At 38.5% G+C, this 18,230-nt stretch overlaps 1 protein-coding gene across 1 annotated transcript; it reads left to right on the forward strand.

The window, feature by feature from the left end:
• The first annotated feature begins 436 nt into the window (after positions 1-436).
• On the forward strand, positions 437-14,129 carry LOC109062750 (EMILIN-3). The gene is made up of 5 exons (XM_042712530.1): positions 437-700; positions 8,368-8,490; positions 9,023-9,333; positions 10,315-10,847; positions 12,165-14,129. Exons 1-5 carry the CDS (start codon positions 540-542, stop codon positions 13,464-13,466), a joined length of 2,430 nt encoding a protein of 809 aa, XP_042568464.1. The 5' UTR covers positions 437-539; the 3' UTR covers positions 13,467-14,129.
• The last annotated feature ends 4,101 nt before the right edge of the window (positions 14,130-18,230 follow it).

Here is an 18,230-nt window from a genome sequence, read left to right on the forward strand (position 1 = left end):
AGGGGTTTCTGTTTTGAGAGAAACATAAAGTGAACGGGTTCACCCCTGCTGTCGCCTGCTGTGTCTCATTTCAGCCCGGGGTTTGGGGAGGGATATGCAAATGCGTGCGTCCCCCTCAGAGCTGCAGCTGTAGGCTCGAGCTCACGCGCTGGACAGAGCACTCACATCCACTCCTGCTTTAGTGTTCTGCTACTGCTGCCCTGCCGCTCCGTCTTTCCTCTTTACTTTCTCCTCTGTCTGTCTGTCTGTCTGTCTGTCTCTCTCTCTCATGTGGGCAGGATGGTGCCAGAACAGCAGATGTTTCGATTGCAGCACTGCTTACCCGCCAACAACTGAAGTCAGTGCTCCAGAGAAACCTTGTGGGACTCAGCAAGGAAAACAAGCAACACTTCACAACCTCTGGACTCTAAAGCCCAGCTGATTTTACCCCCCCCCCCCCCCCATCCTCCCTAGCTTTTGCTTTCTATACACTTTCTCTGTGCTCTTCCACTGGATTTTTCTGCAAGTGCTTTTGTCAACCTTTGCTCTGCTACTTAAAGATGAGGGGGACATTCGCGTACGGAGGTCTTCTGTTAGTTATGTTGCTACTGACTTCAGCGGATGCCAAAGGAAATCTCCATGGAAGTTCATACAGATACAACCTACACAAGTCTGGGAGCATCCCGCAGTACACCCCTGGAAAACCAACGGGCCATCATAAGTAAGTCACCAGTAAAGCTTTATTTGTGTGTGTGTTTATGTACAGCATAGAAGCCTCAGTTTATCTCTCATTAGTGTGTGTGCTCTGCACAAGGAATGAAACGTCAAGAATTGACAGCAGCGTCCTGCAGTTTCACATGCTTCATCTGTAACTATTTTAAATAACATTGTCTGATTCTTTTATAAGTACACATGTAGTCTTTTGGAGCTTAAACTCGTTGAGAAACTACATGTAATGTTTGTACTTACAGAAATTAACCTCAGAATTAATAGTGAATAATAATAAAAAAGTGATTACAAGAGGATAGATTTTTTTTTTTTTTTTTTACTAAATAAAACTAAACATTTAAACATTTTCAGATAAACAGATAAAAATTTTCCTTTTATGGTCATATATATATATATATATATATATATATATATATATATATATATATATATATATATATATATATATTGTTCACTTAACAACTAACATTAAAGGGATAGTTCACCCAAATATGAAAATGTTCTACCATCCAAGATATAAGTGAATTTCCTTCAATAGAACAGTAAATAAGTTTTGGTAGCATGTTTGATAAGGCGACACATATTCACTTTTAATTATGAGTTTTCTCTCAATAAACTCCTATTTGCTGCTTATTAATAGTTAGTAAGGTAGTTGTTAAAAGCAAATTTTCATTTTTGGGTGAACAATACCTAGAAGACTATGGATTTACTGTGCAACTACAAATTCCCACATGTATTGCCAATGAGTTTGAGGCATGCTTGTGTCTAGGAGAAAGGGTGGGGTTAGGGTTAGGCTCATAGGGTTGGAGATTTTTGGGGTAAGGGTTTGGGTTACTGTTAGGGATAAAATTAACAATGCAAGCACAAAAATGAATTAAATGCATATACAAGTACTTTTACTTACAGTGCATCAGCTTGTCTGGACATAATAAGTAAACTGCTTTAAATGGTTAATTGCATAGTAGTTAAGGCCACATAATATAAAGTGTGGCCAAAAAAGTGTAGGAATATGTATTTTATTAATATTTATTTTAGAATTAGGCCTATGTCTCAACTCAGTGGCTCTCAGCTTTGATAATGTACCCATTCCCAAGGTTCCTAATGTTTACGTCACTGTTTGTAAATCTTCGTTTTGCCAGAGTTAGTTACTTGGAATGGACTGTAAAAAAAAATATTATGTACTTTATGTATACAGTATTCTGCTTGAAGTCAGTATAAATGTCCAAAATTCACACAGAATAAATCCTAAAATCAACACATTTTTTTTTTGTTCCAAAAGTCATTCCGGAGCAATTTGAATCCGGCTCAAAGATAAGAAGTTGGCATGTTGAGAAAATTCACAACACAGACGTGCTGGCATAGGAATTCTGAAATGCCAGTGGTATCAAATGCAGATTGCAAATGTTGGCAGTGCTGTTGTATCTGCCTCATCTGTCCTCTGTGACCCATGTTCTGAACAGCTTCTGCTACCACACAAACCGGTTGTGTATCTGAACATGTTCATGTTTGGTCACTCCAGGAAATCACAGCATCTCTTGTATGTTAATGTTTTAATGTTTTGTAGCTTGATTAAATTGCATTATATGTTAATTTCTTTTGTGTTTAATGTAAGGCAGCATCTGTCTTCAAGGAGAAGGCAATCCCAGAATGCATTGCAATGAGCTCAGTGAAGATATTCCATCCAGTATTGGACAAACAAAGGGAAATGTTCTGTGCTTTGACAACCCTTGTGAAATACACTTTAGCATACATTTAAAAAGAGTAGCTATGATGGAAGGAATATACTAAGTGAATACACTTACACAATATTTAAATAATTACACAATATCAATAATTACGATTACACAATACACACTAAAGAATACACTTCAGTGCAAAATAAATCTCATGTTTTCAAACACTTAATTGCATGTTATTTACAATGAAATGAAACATTGTTATAGTTTAAATTTATATTAAATGTGATTTGTTTGACCTACTTAAGTAGGACTTACTTACATCATCTTTGAAATATGGTTAAAGCATACCACCAAATGTACTGACATGCATTTGGGGTAAATTAAAATTAACTTGATGTTATTTCTATTAAAATGTGTGTGTCATGTCTTTTAATATATTTGTTATTACACATTAGTAACGATGAAGTTACAATAGATTATATTTTAAATATAATAACTGTAAATGAAATTATCAATAGATCTACAGATAAATTGCAATGACGTACTTTATATGTACTTTAATATTTTATTTAAAAAATCAAAATGTTCTTCTTTAAGTATGACAAAAAGATTATTAAAACATTGATTTAATATGTACTTTAAGGTAAAGATTTAACTTAAAAAACACTATTGCAAATTGCACATTTTAAAAGTGTATTTAAGTGTGTTAAAAACAGTCATGAAAGTGAACTCTCTTTAAGTTCACTTAAGTGGTCTTTTATTTCATTAATATTACATAAGTCTGTGTTTCTGAGTTTATTTACTATCTTGGCAGACAGTAAATAATATTATGTTTATGATTTGTTTATATATGCTGTATACATACTGTATGTTGTATACATGAATTTTCTGCAGGTGAGTTATGTGTTTACATACATTTTTTCAACATTATGTATTTGAGTTAGAAACTATGATGCGCATCCTTGATTACTGTATATTACACATATTCTACACGTGAATGAGCATCCCATCAACAAACGAGTCCAGGAAAATGTCACTGATTAGCACATCACAAGAGCTCATCATTTAAGAAAGAACATATGAGAAGAAAGCATCCAAGATTTACACAAAGTCATTATGTCTAGCTAACTAACATCTTTGCCAGCGTGATCTTGATGTAATTTTAGTTCTAAATGTTTCTCATATGTTTCACATTTTCTCTTTATATCATTCAGTGCAACTGAAAGAACAGTTTCTGCAAACAGCAGCTGAATCTTGCTGATATACAACTAAGGTGAATTTGAGATTTTAATTTGGCACAGCAATATGTAATTGTTTTACATCACTGTTTTACCACTGGCTGACCCTAAGCTCACAGAAGTAGTATGTGAAAGAGAGAGGCAATCTGTCTGAAATATAAATCTAAACTCTTGATGTTTTAACATGCAGTTGCTCAATCATAATAATAATCATACATTTAAACCTAAAATATGGTCCTAATATGCACCCCAATTCATCAATTAGACACCTGCATTTCTTAGTATACAGTATTCCTTAAAAAAGTCCTCATGACATGTTTATAGCTGGCTAGCTATTTTACCCAATAAACGTCTGGTTTAAAGGCACAGACATTGTTCGGTAACTATATCGCCCCCTTGAGTAGTGAGGTTTGTTACCTCCACAGGAATGCACATTAAGTACAGTAAATCTGTATTAAACGCACTGCCCAAAAGGTCAGGGACTGTGGTTCCATTTCAAAACAAAGTAAGTTTATAAGACAACATTCAAACTGAAATATCACCTCATAAGACTGTCTGGAATGCTCTACATAGGCTGCAACCCAGTGTTTAAAGCATCTGTAACACCAGTTACAAAAAAAATATTGATACATTTCAATATTAACTGAAATCAGATTACATCTTTCCAGTTGTCAGTTTGCATTAGGCGGTCAGTTAACAGACTGTGATGGTTCATGAAAACATGTGATTCTGACTTCTGTGACTTCAGCATCTGTGACACATCTGTTGACACAAACAACAATTAAGATGTTTTTGTTTATGTGTACACATAACACATACAAGCTGCTTAAATGAATGATACATATTTAAAGTAATGTAATTATAATAGAAGTTTAACAAGTCAAGTCAAGTCACCTTTATTTATATAGCGCTTTATACAAAAGAGATTGTGTCAAAGCAACTGAACAATATTAATTAGGAAAACAGTGTCAATAATGCAAAATGACAGTTAAAGGCAGTTCATCATTGAATTCAGTGATGTCATCATGCAGCTCAGTTCAGTTTAAATAGTATCTGTGCAATAATTTGCAATCAAGTCGACGATATCGCTGTAAATGAAGTGTCCCCAACTAAGCAAGTCAGAGGCGACAGCGGCAAGGAACCAAAACTCCATCGGTGACAGAATGGAGAAAAAACCTTGGGAGAAACCAGGCTCAGTTGGGGGGCCAGTTCTCCTCTGACCAGACGAAACCAGCAGTTCAATTCCAGGCTGCAGCAAAGTCAGATTGTGCAGAGGATTCATCTGTTTCCTGTGGTCTTGTCCTGGTGGTCGTCTGAGACAAGGTCTTTACAGGGGATCTGTCTCTGGGGCTCTAGTTGTCCTGGTCTCCGCTGTCTTTCAGGGCTGTAGAGGTCCTTTCTAGGTGCTGATCCACCATCTGGTCTGGATACGTACTGGATCCGGGTGACTGCAGTGACCATCTGATCTAGATACGAACTGGATCTGGTGGTTACGGTGACCTCAGAATAAGAGAGAAACAGACTAATATTAGCGTAGATGCCATTCTTCTAACGATGTAGCAAGTACATCGGGTGTTATGGAAAGTGTTCCCGGTTGACCTAATTAATGCAGCCTAAAAATCCTTTAACCAGATTTGAATATTAGAAATGTGTTAGTGTGTTATGTGTAAGCCAGGTGTTTAACATGCAAGCAGACATCCCAACAAATAAATGTTTAGAATATACAATACATTTGAAGTTTATCCAACTTTTAAAAATGACGCATCTTCTTAGCATGAGACTGATGTGATTAATTTATTAACATCCCATTTTCCTAAGTGCTTTGCTGGTGATGAAAGAGTGTGTTCTTTTAAATACTGATTCTATTAAGACCATATCACCCATTAAATGACAGCACATTGAGCTGTGTGAAAACTGTAATAGACTTTATGATCACAATTAGGTCCAAAAGTAGAAAGTAATGATTACTTGACAGTTCTGTTTCAGCCAATAAATGCCATGTAACCATGCCACGTGGCATCATGATAATCTTGATAAGCTGTTGTAACTACAAGAACGTAGTAGAGCCTCAAGCCCTTCAATAGAGATTATCCTGATCTTTGACATCTAAATATCTGAAAGTTATTTTGATATTTTCTCAAATAATTTGTCACTGGCAAACATTTACTTTGATAAAAATAAATATTTGTGATTTGTGAAGATCCTTATTGGCAGCAGAATGGCGTTGTTACAGAATTTACTGTACCAGCAGGGCCTAATTGGATCATGCTAACCAGCCAGACCATGACACCTCTGGCAGATAACCAGAAGTTTCCCCATCCAGGAATGCAGCCCATCCCAAAATGATAATTATATACAAAAAAGATACATGTACAACTTTACTGTAGGAGTGCCATAGACAAAGGTGTTCTGCTTTGGAATTTTTGGCTTAACGTGTACTTTAAACATATTTCCTGTTCATTTATACACGGTAAATGACACCTTGCCACAGATGCATTCCATAGTGATTAGGTCGATAATAACTGATCCATCTATTTCTGCATGTGTCTTTGAATGCTGTCCATGAGGGCAGGTCATATTAGCATGAGTGAAAGTCCATTTATATTACTGTACTTCTCTGAACTCTGCTATTCTGGAGGACGGATACAATAACTGAGTACTAAATATATCCCATTGTTCGATAGCGTGTAGCAGCTCCTTTTTCTTTGGTTAATGGATCCTATAAAGCCTCCATGCATCGTACCTCCATATTTACACTGTCAGTAGCCCCATCCCTTCCAGTACGACTCTTCAAGACATGACCAATGACTGAACCCAGTGACCGATGAAAGATTGCTTCCATTAGTGCGAGTGAGAGAGTGGATGAGATAGAAAGAACAATGAAAAAAAATGGAAGGATATATTTATATGGAGGACAAGGGGAAATTCTGGCACAACTCCATCTCACAACTGTAAGCTTTAAGTGCCATTAAAAGCTTTTGACATGCCTGTGCATTACTCAAGGGTGACTGGGGGTCATTTTAAACAATGCTGGCCATTTATATTTAGATTATAAAAATCCACAGCCAAATGCTGAGCTTCATGATGGTCTAAAACAATTTGGGTGGCTCGGTAGTTATGTGGCTGTTTTTTATGCTAGTCAGTTGGTCCAAGTCTGGTTCATTTTTCAGCTTATTCTGGACAATAACTTCTCACTTATACAGGAAGAGATCATTTGACTATCACATACAATTACCAGCCACTATTGGGTTATATGATATAGATGATTTACTAGCTACTAAGTGGCTCAAATGAAACTTGATAGAAATTTTAAACCACAAACCTCATAAAATCCAGTTATTAGACTGATAAAAACCTCCCACTTTCAGACTTCCAGAAACTGTGTTGCAGTCAGGCAATCTGATTGGAGCTTGCCATATTCACTAGTGCTGTCCAGCTTTATTTTGCAATATGCACCAGACGGCTGAGATTAGTTTTGCTTCTCTTTCTTCAAGTGGTGTTCCTCAGGTGTATGTAGTGAGCCCCCTAACATTATCCATTCTTCACGGCATTTTATCTCCTGGGATGAATCCAGCACACACAGAAGACACAGCAGCTGAAAGATTTCTCCAACAGTCTCAAATGCCTCTTTACACCATTCCCCTGACAGATGAACACACACTTTCCTCAAACTGTGTGGTCGTTGTGGTTTGGGAAATCAGCCTGCACAGCTAATATTCATCTTTCATATGCAACACACAGATCACAGGCACTGTTTAATACATCACATGAGGCTCTTAGATCACTTTATATGCCTGACAATGTGTTAATTTGTCCTTTCACAAGTCACGATACTGTAATTCGAGCATTGCAAGTTCTTTGTTCTGTGTGAACTAATGCAAATGCATGGATTTCTTGTGAAGGGCTTTTTGTTGTTGAACATTGTTTTTTGCAGTCATTGACAGAAACTTTGACACATCTAACACAAACACACTCTTTATATGTAATGTTTTTTCTTGTTCTTTCTGTGGGCATAATTTCACATTGATTGAATGAACCCGTGTAGATATGGTTGAATTGGGTTTTGTATACATGGGGAACACCTGGACTCATTTTGCTTGACTACAGAGCTTGTCCTTTTTCTTCCAAGTGTGTCCTCACCTGACAAACAAATGCAGAATGCCGAAGTCTGTTTTTAATTACACGCAGGCAGAAATTCTTGATCTTCTGAATTTAGTTATTTATGTATGTGTTCCCTTCATGCCACAAGCCACAGGGGTCATAAAGTGAAGTGGGTTTCCTTATGTGTTATGTATGTGTCAGTTCAACTAAATTGTGTTTGTTTCACAGCAGATACCATTAGACAGCCAAAAATCAGATCTCAACAGCTGTTGAACTGTGTAATTACTGTATAAGGTGGTTCTGAATGTGAGTCCCTTGGTATTTTAGTATATACTATACCTTTTTAGTAAACATTTTCAGTGGCTGATATGAAAGGCACTATAAAATCAGATATATATTGTACACATATTATGTTATACATGATATAAAACATCTGAATTATATAAACTTCAATACAAATCTGAAAATGGTAAAATATTATGTTATTTTGCCTGGTGAAAAAGTGATTTTACTTTCACACTTCTAAAGTGAAAAAATATGGTTTCCATCATGAAACTCGTAACCCTTCTAATATAATTATAATTATAATCTGATTGCACCTATTTAGACTTTTATTTTTCATGTCTCTTTCCTTAAAACAGGAACTTCTGTGCCTATGTTGTGCAGAAGAACGTCACCTGTGTAATGCAAGATGGAGTGGCCACATATGTCAAACCGGAGTACACTACCAAGTGCATATGGGGACAGAAATGTCCTGTGCTCATGTAAGTCAAGCACTTTGATTCTTGAAAGGAATAACATGGAGTGGTTTTAGTAAAACAAAATTTAGTTCCAAATGGGTTTATATTTTTCCAAATATATTTCAAAACTTGGTTTAAAAACAGTGAATGATATATGTAAGAAGCTATTTTGTTACTGATAGCATTTGCAGTGTTATTTGGTGTTTGAGCAGTCAAGCACTTTTGTGTCCTTGAGTTGCCCCCTAGTGGCGACTCTGAGTACTGTTAATATTATTTTGAAGCTGTTCATTCAGAGAACAGTTTATGATAGGATGTGGCATCTGTATGTAAACATGTGTGTGATACTCAAACTCCATCTCCATCTGAAATCTGGAAGTATGTGTTTTTAAACTGTATAATAGGCTGCATCATTACTGTCATGCCTGAATGTCAGTGAATAAAACTCCTGAAGCTAATCTCCTCATTGATTTAATTCTGACTGATGTACAAAGGGCGAATGGATGGTGAAGTGTGAAGTATGTTCTGTTTGTGACATTAAGCATGTTTTTCCCTGCAGGTATCGGACACTCTTTAAACCACAGTATAAAATTGGTTACAAAACCATCACTGAACTGGAGTGGCGTTGCTGCCCAGGTTACTCTGGAGAGAACTGTGGTGATGGGATGACCTCCAATCCGGATGCACTGATGCCACCCTTCAAAGGCTCTTTCCCTCGGCCCGGGGTGAAAGGTTACCCCAGGGGTCATCCCAATATCCCTGTATCAAGGCTGGAGCCTGGTAAACCATTCCCCTTTCCTGGAGGTCACCCTGACAACAAACCCATCCCTAGTGGATACCTGCCACCAGAAACTCCTAAAATAAGTTATGGTAAGTGCAAATTACACAGCTCACACAACTCAAGTGTGCCACCATTAGCAACTTGACTGCGAACACTGCCATTAATACTAACAGTTGGGGAAAGTATAGTTGTAAAAAATAGATTATGAGAAAGTAATGATGTTTACTTTGTATATTATTATTATTATTATTATTAATATTTAATCTATTCCAGGGGTTTCCCAAATTTTTTTTTTAGCCAAACCCCTGGAATGCAAAATATTTTTTTGAAATACCCCATGATTTTAAATGAACAAAAATAATAATATAAGACATTCACATATTCATGGTTCTCTGATGTTGGTGAACAGATTTGTAAAAAAAAATAAAAATACATACATACATACTGTACATACATAATACATTTGTTGCTGAGTCCACATTACATTGACACTGGTGTTTTAGAAACCCAGTTAAACTGAATAATAATAATAATAATAATGTTATTATTATTGTGCTTTAATTATTAAATTTAAGAGAGAGACATATTACAGTTGTAAATTACATCTGCATTGTAAAATAAATAATACGTTAAAAATACATATTTGTTAATAATTATATATTAACACTACAAGTTACAATAATAGTATTTATATCTTAAATTTGTTTCTTTAAAAAATCAAACTCTCAAGCTTTAAACATTTTAAATCCTCTTTTTATTTTGGCAACATGAAATGCTGTAAACTTCTGTGCACAAAAATGTTTGAAATTATGTGAAGGTACAAATCTTAGAGCATATTGCGTTCCCTAATGCACTTTAAACTCGCAGCACATGCAGAGATGGAGTTTACCACATTTACCCTGTCATCATTTGCTGTTATTAATGTGCAGCCTAATTTATTTAATTTTACATGGGATATGATTAGCTTTTTACAAACCCCCTGCAGTTGGGAAGCCCTGATCTACACCTTTCTAATTTCCTAAATGTAGTTTGTAAAGTTGTAAAAGTGATCTTTTACTCACTTCTATAAGGTCCAAAAGCGGGAGTCTCGGGTGAACGTTTAGACCGCATTGAAGAAAACCTTCGAAAACTCTCTCAAGATCTGGTAACCTTGAATGGCTTGGTGACTGGCATGGAGGAACGTCTGCAAGTCTCTCTTCGTGAGGACACTAAGAAGATGCTGACCACCTTGCTCGGTGGTGCCCCGCGGCTGCTGGATACCTCTGTGGGCTTCGGGCTGATCCCAGAGGGCACGCCGAATGGCTTAGACGGCGAAGAGAACCTCCCTGGTTTTGGAGAGTTGGTGGGAAGGGTGATGGAGGTCAAAGATGAGCTGAGGGCCAAGAGCGACATGCTGGACGAGATCCGTGGGATGGTGATAGGACACGATGGCCAGCTGAGGAAGCTGACAGACACTGCCACAGGGAGGCCCATCCCTGGAGGTCAGCGGCATCTAGAGGAACTTCTGGACTCCAGATTGACCAGCATAAGGGCGGAGGTCCTTGATGGCTTTGAGAGGAGACTGACGGGTCTGGAGGGCCACTGTGATGAGAGAATCGGTCAGGTGAGATGATCACTGAACTTTGCACTAGGAACTAGTTGGACCGTTGTGCATGGTGACATTTGTTTTATTTGTTCTAATTCAAGTCAGCATGAACCGGAAATTGCGACTGGTTTTTCTTTCCTATTCTGATATTTATCCAAGCTTCAAGATCTTGGTTAAAGATTACGGGGGGTACATTAATAAAAAATAAATAAATCTCTAATTAAGCTATAATAAAGCTCTAACATTAACAGCATACTTTATAAGCCATTTAAAATAATATTTTGGTTAAAAATTGCATGAATTCAAAAATATATGGTCACTGTCAAAATTCAGTTTTTGAAATACATCAGTGTCACATTGCAGCATACAGTCCATATGCACAAACAGGGAAAACTGAGTGAAAACTGAATAAAAAATTATGACAATTTAGAAACTTAAGATTCAGTGTTGGGGGTAACACATTACAAGTAACATGAGTACCGTAATCAGATTACTTTTTAATTTTGTTTGTGAAGTGTTGACTTGTTTTTTTATTTTCAAGATTTTGTGTGTGTTATTTTTTTTTCAAATAAGTAACACCAGTTACTTTGCTTTCTCATGTATTGACTGAAAGCTCTCCTGTCCTCATGTTGAGAGAAATCAGGAGTGAGTGCAGATGCGTTGTGTGAACATGATGTTACTGTAGATCTAGACTAAACATGCATTAACTCACCTCACTCGCACAAAAACAGATTCAGTATTCCTAGAATTGAATAAAAACAGTCAAATGCAAACTCAGAACATGACGCAAACATGTTAAATAACACAAATGTCCTTTATCCATTTAATACAATTTTATTAACCAGTGTATTTGCTGCTGACCTGCTGACTTTAGATAAACATGACATTTGTGCTTCTTTCTTTTCTATTTTTTTTTTTAAAAGAGAAAAATGAGGTCAAGCCAGATGAGAAAATGTAACGCAAAAGTAATGTAACACACATAATTAGTTACTTTTTTAGGAAGTTACGCAATATTGTAATGCATTACTTTTAAAAGTAACTTTCCCTGCATTAATTTTTGAATCATATTGCACAGTAGCAAAGCTCTTTCTCTTTCCCATACGACTGCAGTAATTTTGCATTAATGCAATAATTTTGAAATTATTGCTCTGTAGAGCCCTGGCTAATATATATAAGTTGAGATTTATCAATCTAAGAGATAAATAACTAATTTTGCATTAGGATTAAACTTAACATAACAAAACACTGAGGCAGTGCATTATTATCTATTATACACAATTGATTCACCTAATGCTTTCAGTTGTTAAAATAACATCTCCTGTGTCCTGTCATTAGGTTCAGCAGCAGTGTCAGAAAGACCACCTAACAGGTCAAGAACAGATCCAACTCTCACTGGACGGCCATGAGACGGGCTTGAGGAAAGAGCTGGGTGAACTACAGGCACAGATCCAGGGTCTGACTGTAACCGAGAGCTGCTGCGGAGAGATAAACAGCCTGACCCAGAGGATGTTCCAGCTGGAGGACTCAATTACAGGCCTTACAGAGTCACAGAGGCAGCTACAAGTGGACCTGACTGACCAGACGCTCCACATCGAGACCCTGCTGGAGACCCGGCTGGTGGACATGGAGGGCAGAATTAATGCCTCTGAACATAGACACCAAGATGGGCTAGGGCCTGAGTTCAGCTCCCTGGATGGGTTTCAGACTTTGTTAGATGAGAAGCTAAAGACATTAGAGCGACGTTTGTTTGTAGCAGTTGAGGAGCTGAGCAATGCCACAGCACCGGCACTGCTAGAGGGGCAAGTGGTGCCAGCACTGGAGACGGAGATCGACAGTATACGGAGGAGGGTTGAGGCTGACTTAGATGGGATGCAAAAGCAGATGTCTGTCCTTGAGCTCCTCTGCACCTCTGCCTGCTCCCCTGCCTCTGGCCCAGAGACGGCCCTCATCCAGACTGAGGTAGAGGACTGTAAGGAAACAGAAAAGAAGATGCTGGACCACCTGGCCATGCATTCAAGCAAACTCGACCATCTCAACAGCACCTTACAGGGTGTCCTTACACATCTATCCCAGCAGGACACAGAGGGCGCCATCCAGGGGGAAATCACACTCCTGAAGATCAACGTCAACTCTGTCAACCGTACCTTGAAAGGGCTACATGATTCGGTCAGCCTGTTTGCTCGAGAAGTCGGCCAGGTGAATTCCACCTGGCAGGAGCGGGAAAGCCGGCTGGTCACGCAGGTGCAGGGCATCTCAGATCTGGTGGAGCGACAGGCATCTATGCTTGGAGCTGGGGAGCGGAGGCTGATCCAGTTGAAGGCAGAACTCCAGAACTTGCGACGGAGGCTAACCGGGGAGCTGCAGGGTTGTCGCACCACAACACAGGGAATGCAACAGGAAGTGACTGGGGTGGAAAGTCGAATCACCCAGGTTGAAGGACAGTGTGGCAGCCTAGGTGAGCTAGCCGATGACCTTGAGAGAATCCGCAGTGAGCTGGAAAGACATTCGGACAGCTTCCTGGTGCAGGTCAACGGGACGCTAGCAAGCCATTCTGAGCAGCTGGTCCAACTGAAGGACAGTCTTAAAGACTGCGTGAGCAAAACGGACCCCGCAAGACTGCAGGGTGACGGTCACTAGACCTTACTATACAGAGAAACCACAAGGCCTGAGGATGTACAAATTTGCAATATTTTTGTTCCCTCAACAGAGCATTTTGTCTCCTAAATTCTTTCTCTTTGTTTTAAGCCTTTATATCATTTTAACTGAGTTTTGTTAACTTATATGAAGAAAGTTTGAGTGCATTATTAAACATATTTGACAATTTGTTAAATGAAGTAACAAACATGCAAAATACAGGCAAGCGAATGTTATGACACTACTAAGCTGCTACGGGTTTCTAATGGCAAGTACTGTCACTACCTTCTCATCTCAGCATCCAAGTCATCTCCTGATTTTATTACTGTTTTAATTACTGTATTATAACAGGAACAAAGCTACACATTTTTATAAAAGTTTGATGTGTGTGAAATAGGTTGTTTAAAATATATATTTTGCATTATTAAAATTTTTCTGAGAGATTATAATTTTTCATTAATAAAAGTGGGTTGTGTGAAAGTGTCAACTATTTCCTTTACATTCTGTTAGGATTTTGCATCATTTGTGAAAGTTCCAGTTATGACCACTCAGTATCGTGAAGAACTCAAACAAACCAATGAAAGTGAGAATGCAAGACCTGTAGTGGGTGTGCCAGATCGACACACAACATGTGCAGGTTTGAAAACCACTGTGCTAGACCAGTGGCTACGATGCACGTTACTACTGAAGAATAAAACGTCATCAGCATGCGCTAGTGGTAAGCAAAAAGAGCACGACGAACAGTTTGGCAGTTGTACTTCTCTCACTGTACAACAGAGGACTACAGATTAGAAGCTACGATCACAGAAATCACCATGTTGTTTCATGATAGCAATCTTTCATCTAGGACAGCCGAGAAATCATGCAGCGTGTCTCAGGCTTGTTTTCCTGCTGAAAACATATGCAGGCAACATTTGTGCGCTAATGTTCCTCCCAAAACTGATTTCGAGGCAGCATAATAAAGTTTAATGATCTATGACAAAATAGAGAGAGATAAGTGAATATTTAATTACTACAGTACTAATTTCTCACTAGAAATGATATCAAAAAGTGGAAAAATGTAGTAAAAAATATGAACATTTGCACACCAACTGACAACCAAATACAACTTTCAGATACCATCTTTATTTATTTATTTTTTAGCTCAACTATCATGAAATGGAATGCACAGAATTGTGGAATATTATGTGGGATATGAATGATTCATCCATGCTGCCTTTAAAAATCAATGGATTTGGACATGCCTTGTTGCCTTCCTATCTCCGTATGCTGCTGCGGAGGCAGCGTTTTTCAGCTTTCAGACACAGCCTCTTACCAGAGTAAGGTAACAGAGGAAACAGGAACTAAATACAGGAAATTAACTCAGGAGATGAAGAAAGAAACAACAGAACAGAATAAGCTTTAAACCATAAGTCCAAGGGCAGAACTAAACTGTGACAAGGACAGCTATGTAGGTTAAACTGGTTGTAAACTGTGGTCAATACTGAGAATTCCAGAGAAATATTTGATGTTTGTCATATTATTTATTTCTGTACCACAGCATATTTATCATTGAATGATATATTCCATATGTAATTGATCCATATTACAATTTTTTTTCTTTTATACTTTTATACCTAAATCTTCTTAGTATCATATCATTATTTTGTATGCTAATCCAAAAACATGCATCTGTCTGACACTTTTTTTCCCCCTACACTTCCTCACAACCCTGCAGAACATGTTTATCTTCAGGTGTAATATTCATCACTACTTTGTGCATTGTGTATATATGCTAATGTAGACAAACACACTTTTTATATTTAATGAGGCCATTTTGCGTAGTGTTTTGGCCAGAGAGAGACACAGGATGTCCCTGAGCTGCTCCATAATACCAACTGCTGTTATTACAAGCCCACTCTAAAACAACAGAGCAAACAGGACAAGTGTATGACAGATTGGTGTGTAAATATTTGTTTGAGAATTGTGTGCATTTCTTTATGCATTTATGCGTTGTTGTTGTTTTTTTTTCCCTCTCAACAGGAAAGTGTGTGTATATGTGGGATAAGAGGACAAAGAACAAATATGAGGACTTTTCTGAAATGAAAAGCTCTCATACATTGATCTGATCTCATCCGAAGCTACTTGCATGACTGATCTCATATCTCATTGCTTTGAGGCAGATTCCAATCATTTCTTTTTATAAATAGAAATTATATAATAATGTTTTTTTTTTTTTTTTTTTTTTTTTTTTTTTTTTTGGGAGAATTTGGGAGAAAGTGGGCTGTTTGATTAGACTAAAATGCTCTTTAGAGACATGCTAAGAAAATGAATGATCATGTAGATTGATGAATCTTGATTTACTTACCCACTTTCAGCACCCATGTCAAGCAAGTCCCCATGGTCTTAACTTGTCTCAAGAAGAACCAGTTGTTTGCCAAGGCAGAGAAAGTCAGCTCAAGGGCACTGCAATGGATCAGTCCAAGGTTGAGGTTGTCCTGAATTGGCCTACAACCAGAAATCTAAAGCAGCTACAGAGGTTCCTAGGCTTTGCACATTTTTATCAGTGATTTGTACACAGTTTCAACACTCTGGATTCTCCTCTTATCTTCCTTCTCCGAGATAAACCTCACAAGCTTCAATAGTGCGAAGATGTGCAAAATGCATTCATGAATTTAAAGCACCTCATCACCTATTCTCAAGCAACCTGACCCTGAGCCACCATTTGTGATGGAGGTGGATGCATCTAAAGGCTGATTTATACTTATGCGTCGGACCTACGCTGTAGGCTATGCGTCAGTCTTCATTTATACTTTTGTGTCGTTGTACTCGACTCGACATCACATGGTGTCAGAAATGGAGTGAAATCTTTCAGAACAGATCATCACGCAAACAGCTTGCAGCACTAATTTCTTCCCAAAGTTCATTTTCAAATAAGCAATTCCTGTTTTATTTGTTGTTTCGTGTCATTCCCATTCTTTCACGTGTGTTTTCATGACAAAACGTGGTTTTGGGGAAGGGATAGAGTCGTTGGGGGACAGAGGTATTGTCAGCTCGTGTAGTGTGTGACACCCTGTTGCGGATCATTTACGTAGTGTCACGTAGTGTGAGCACTACAACAATTTCAAGACAGACAGCAAGTCATGTAGTCTGAACAGCACAGCGATCTGCCAGTGTTTAAATTGTGTAGTGTGAACTTGGCTTAACAGAACTGGAGAAGTCTGAGGGCAGAGAGGGCCACTAAAACCGATTGCGTACAAGAGTTATGGTGTGAAAAATGAAAAGGTGACCCGAACTGGACGTGGAGTGAATCCATTGACTCAGTTGACTCCGCAAGTCACTGGGAATGCATTATTGGTGAAGCATCCCTCAGGTTCATAAATTTCCATGTTATGGGAGCTAGGATTATGGTAGATGGTATGATGGTTTATCTGGCAAACTCTCCCATGGGGTGTCATGCAGACGGGACAGGGCATCAGTACACATGCAAACCGCTAGTATGCAGTGTCCTGGGGCATGTTGCTGTTGTAACCTGCAGTACCACGACAAAAGCCGAAGAAGAAGCGGCTCATCAGAGAAGCATTATAGCCGTGACGGTGGCGGTAAATATTAAATCATTATTTAAAACTGCAAAAAGGAGACAACAACAGAATAGGAGAAGATATGGCATTCATTCCATCTCCACAAGGACTTGCACCACGGCAGATCAACATTGTTTGTCGTGGACAACTACTGATGTATAATGCTATGTAGTATAATAAATAAGACACTTGTTCTTTGCTTTGTTTTATTTGATATAAGAAGGTGTAACATTAAAATATATTAAAGTGCACATTATAAACACACACCAAGCTCAGCTCAAGTTCACACAGATGAAGGGGTTCTAGCAGACCAATCACAGCGCTTGCAGTCTGCGTAGATTTGACACGCTGTTTGATTTTTGGATAGGTGCACGTCAGGCTACGGCGTAGGCTATGGCATAGGGTGTGCATCTATGCGTAGGCTATGGCATAGGTCCGACGCAGAAGTATAAATCAGCCTTAAGAGTGAAATTGGTGCCATTCTGGCCAAACGCCAAGAAACGTTTTCCTTGCTCACATACTTTTCCCTTGTGCATTATTCATTCTTGAATACTGGCCCCCTCTGAATGTAATTATGATCTGGGCAATCAGGAGTTACTGGCAATCAAGGCAGCTTTTGCACAGCTGAGGCCCTGGCTTGAGAATGCCAAACACCCTTTATTAGTGTTAATTGATCACAGAAACCTTTAGTATATCCTGAGCCCCAAAACACTGAATTTACATCAAGCATGATGTGTCTTGCTCTTCTCATGTTTCAAGTTCAATCTTTCTCTCAGATCTGGCTCCAAGAACATCATGGCTGATGCCCTGTCCCGTCTGCATGACAGCCCATGGGAGAGTTTGCCAGATAAACCATCATACCATCTACCATAATCCTAGCTCCAATAACATGGAAATTTATGAACCTGAGGGATGCCTCACCAATAATGCATTCCCAGTGACTTGCGGAGTCAACTGAGTCAATGGATTCACTCCACGTCCAGTTCGGGTCACCTTTTCATTTTTCACACCATAACTCTTGTACGCAATCGGTTTTAGTGGCCCTCTCTGCCCTCAGACTTCTCCAGTTCTGTTAAGCCAAGTTCACACTACACAATTTAAACACTGGCAGATCGCTGTGCTGTTCAGACTACATGACTTGCTGTCTGTCTTGAAATTGTTGTAGTGCTCACACTACGTGACACTACGTAAATGATCCGCAACAGGG

This window comes from Cyprinus carpio, chromosome A23 (assembly GCF_018340385.1).
Source record: "Cyprinus carpio isolate SPL01 chromosome A23, ASM1834038v1, whole genome shotgun sequence".
In the NCBI taxonomy this organism is placed as follows: domain Eukaryota; kingdom Metazoa; phylum Chordata; class Actinopteri; order Cypriniformes; family Cyprinidae; genus Cyprinus; species Cyprinus carpio.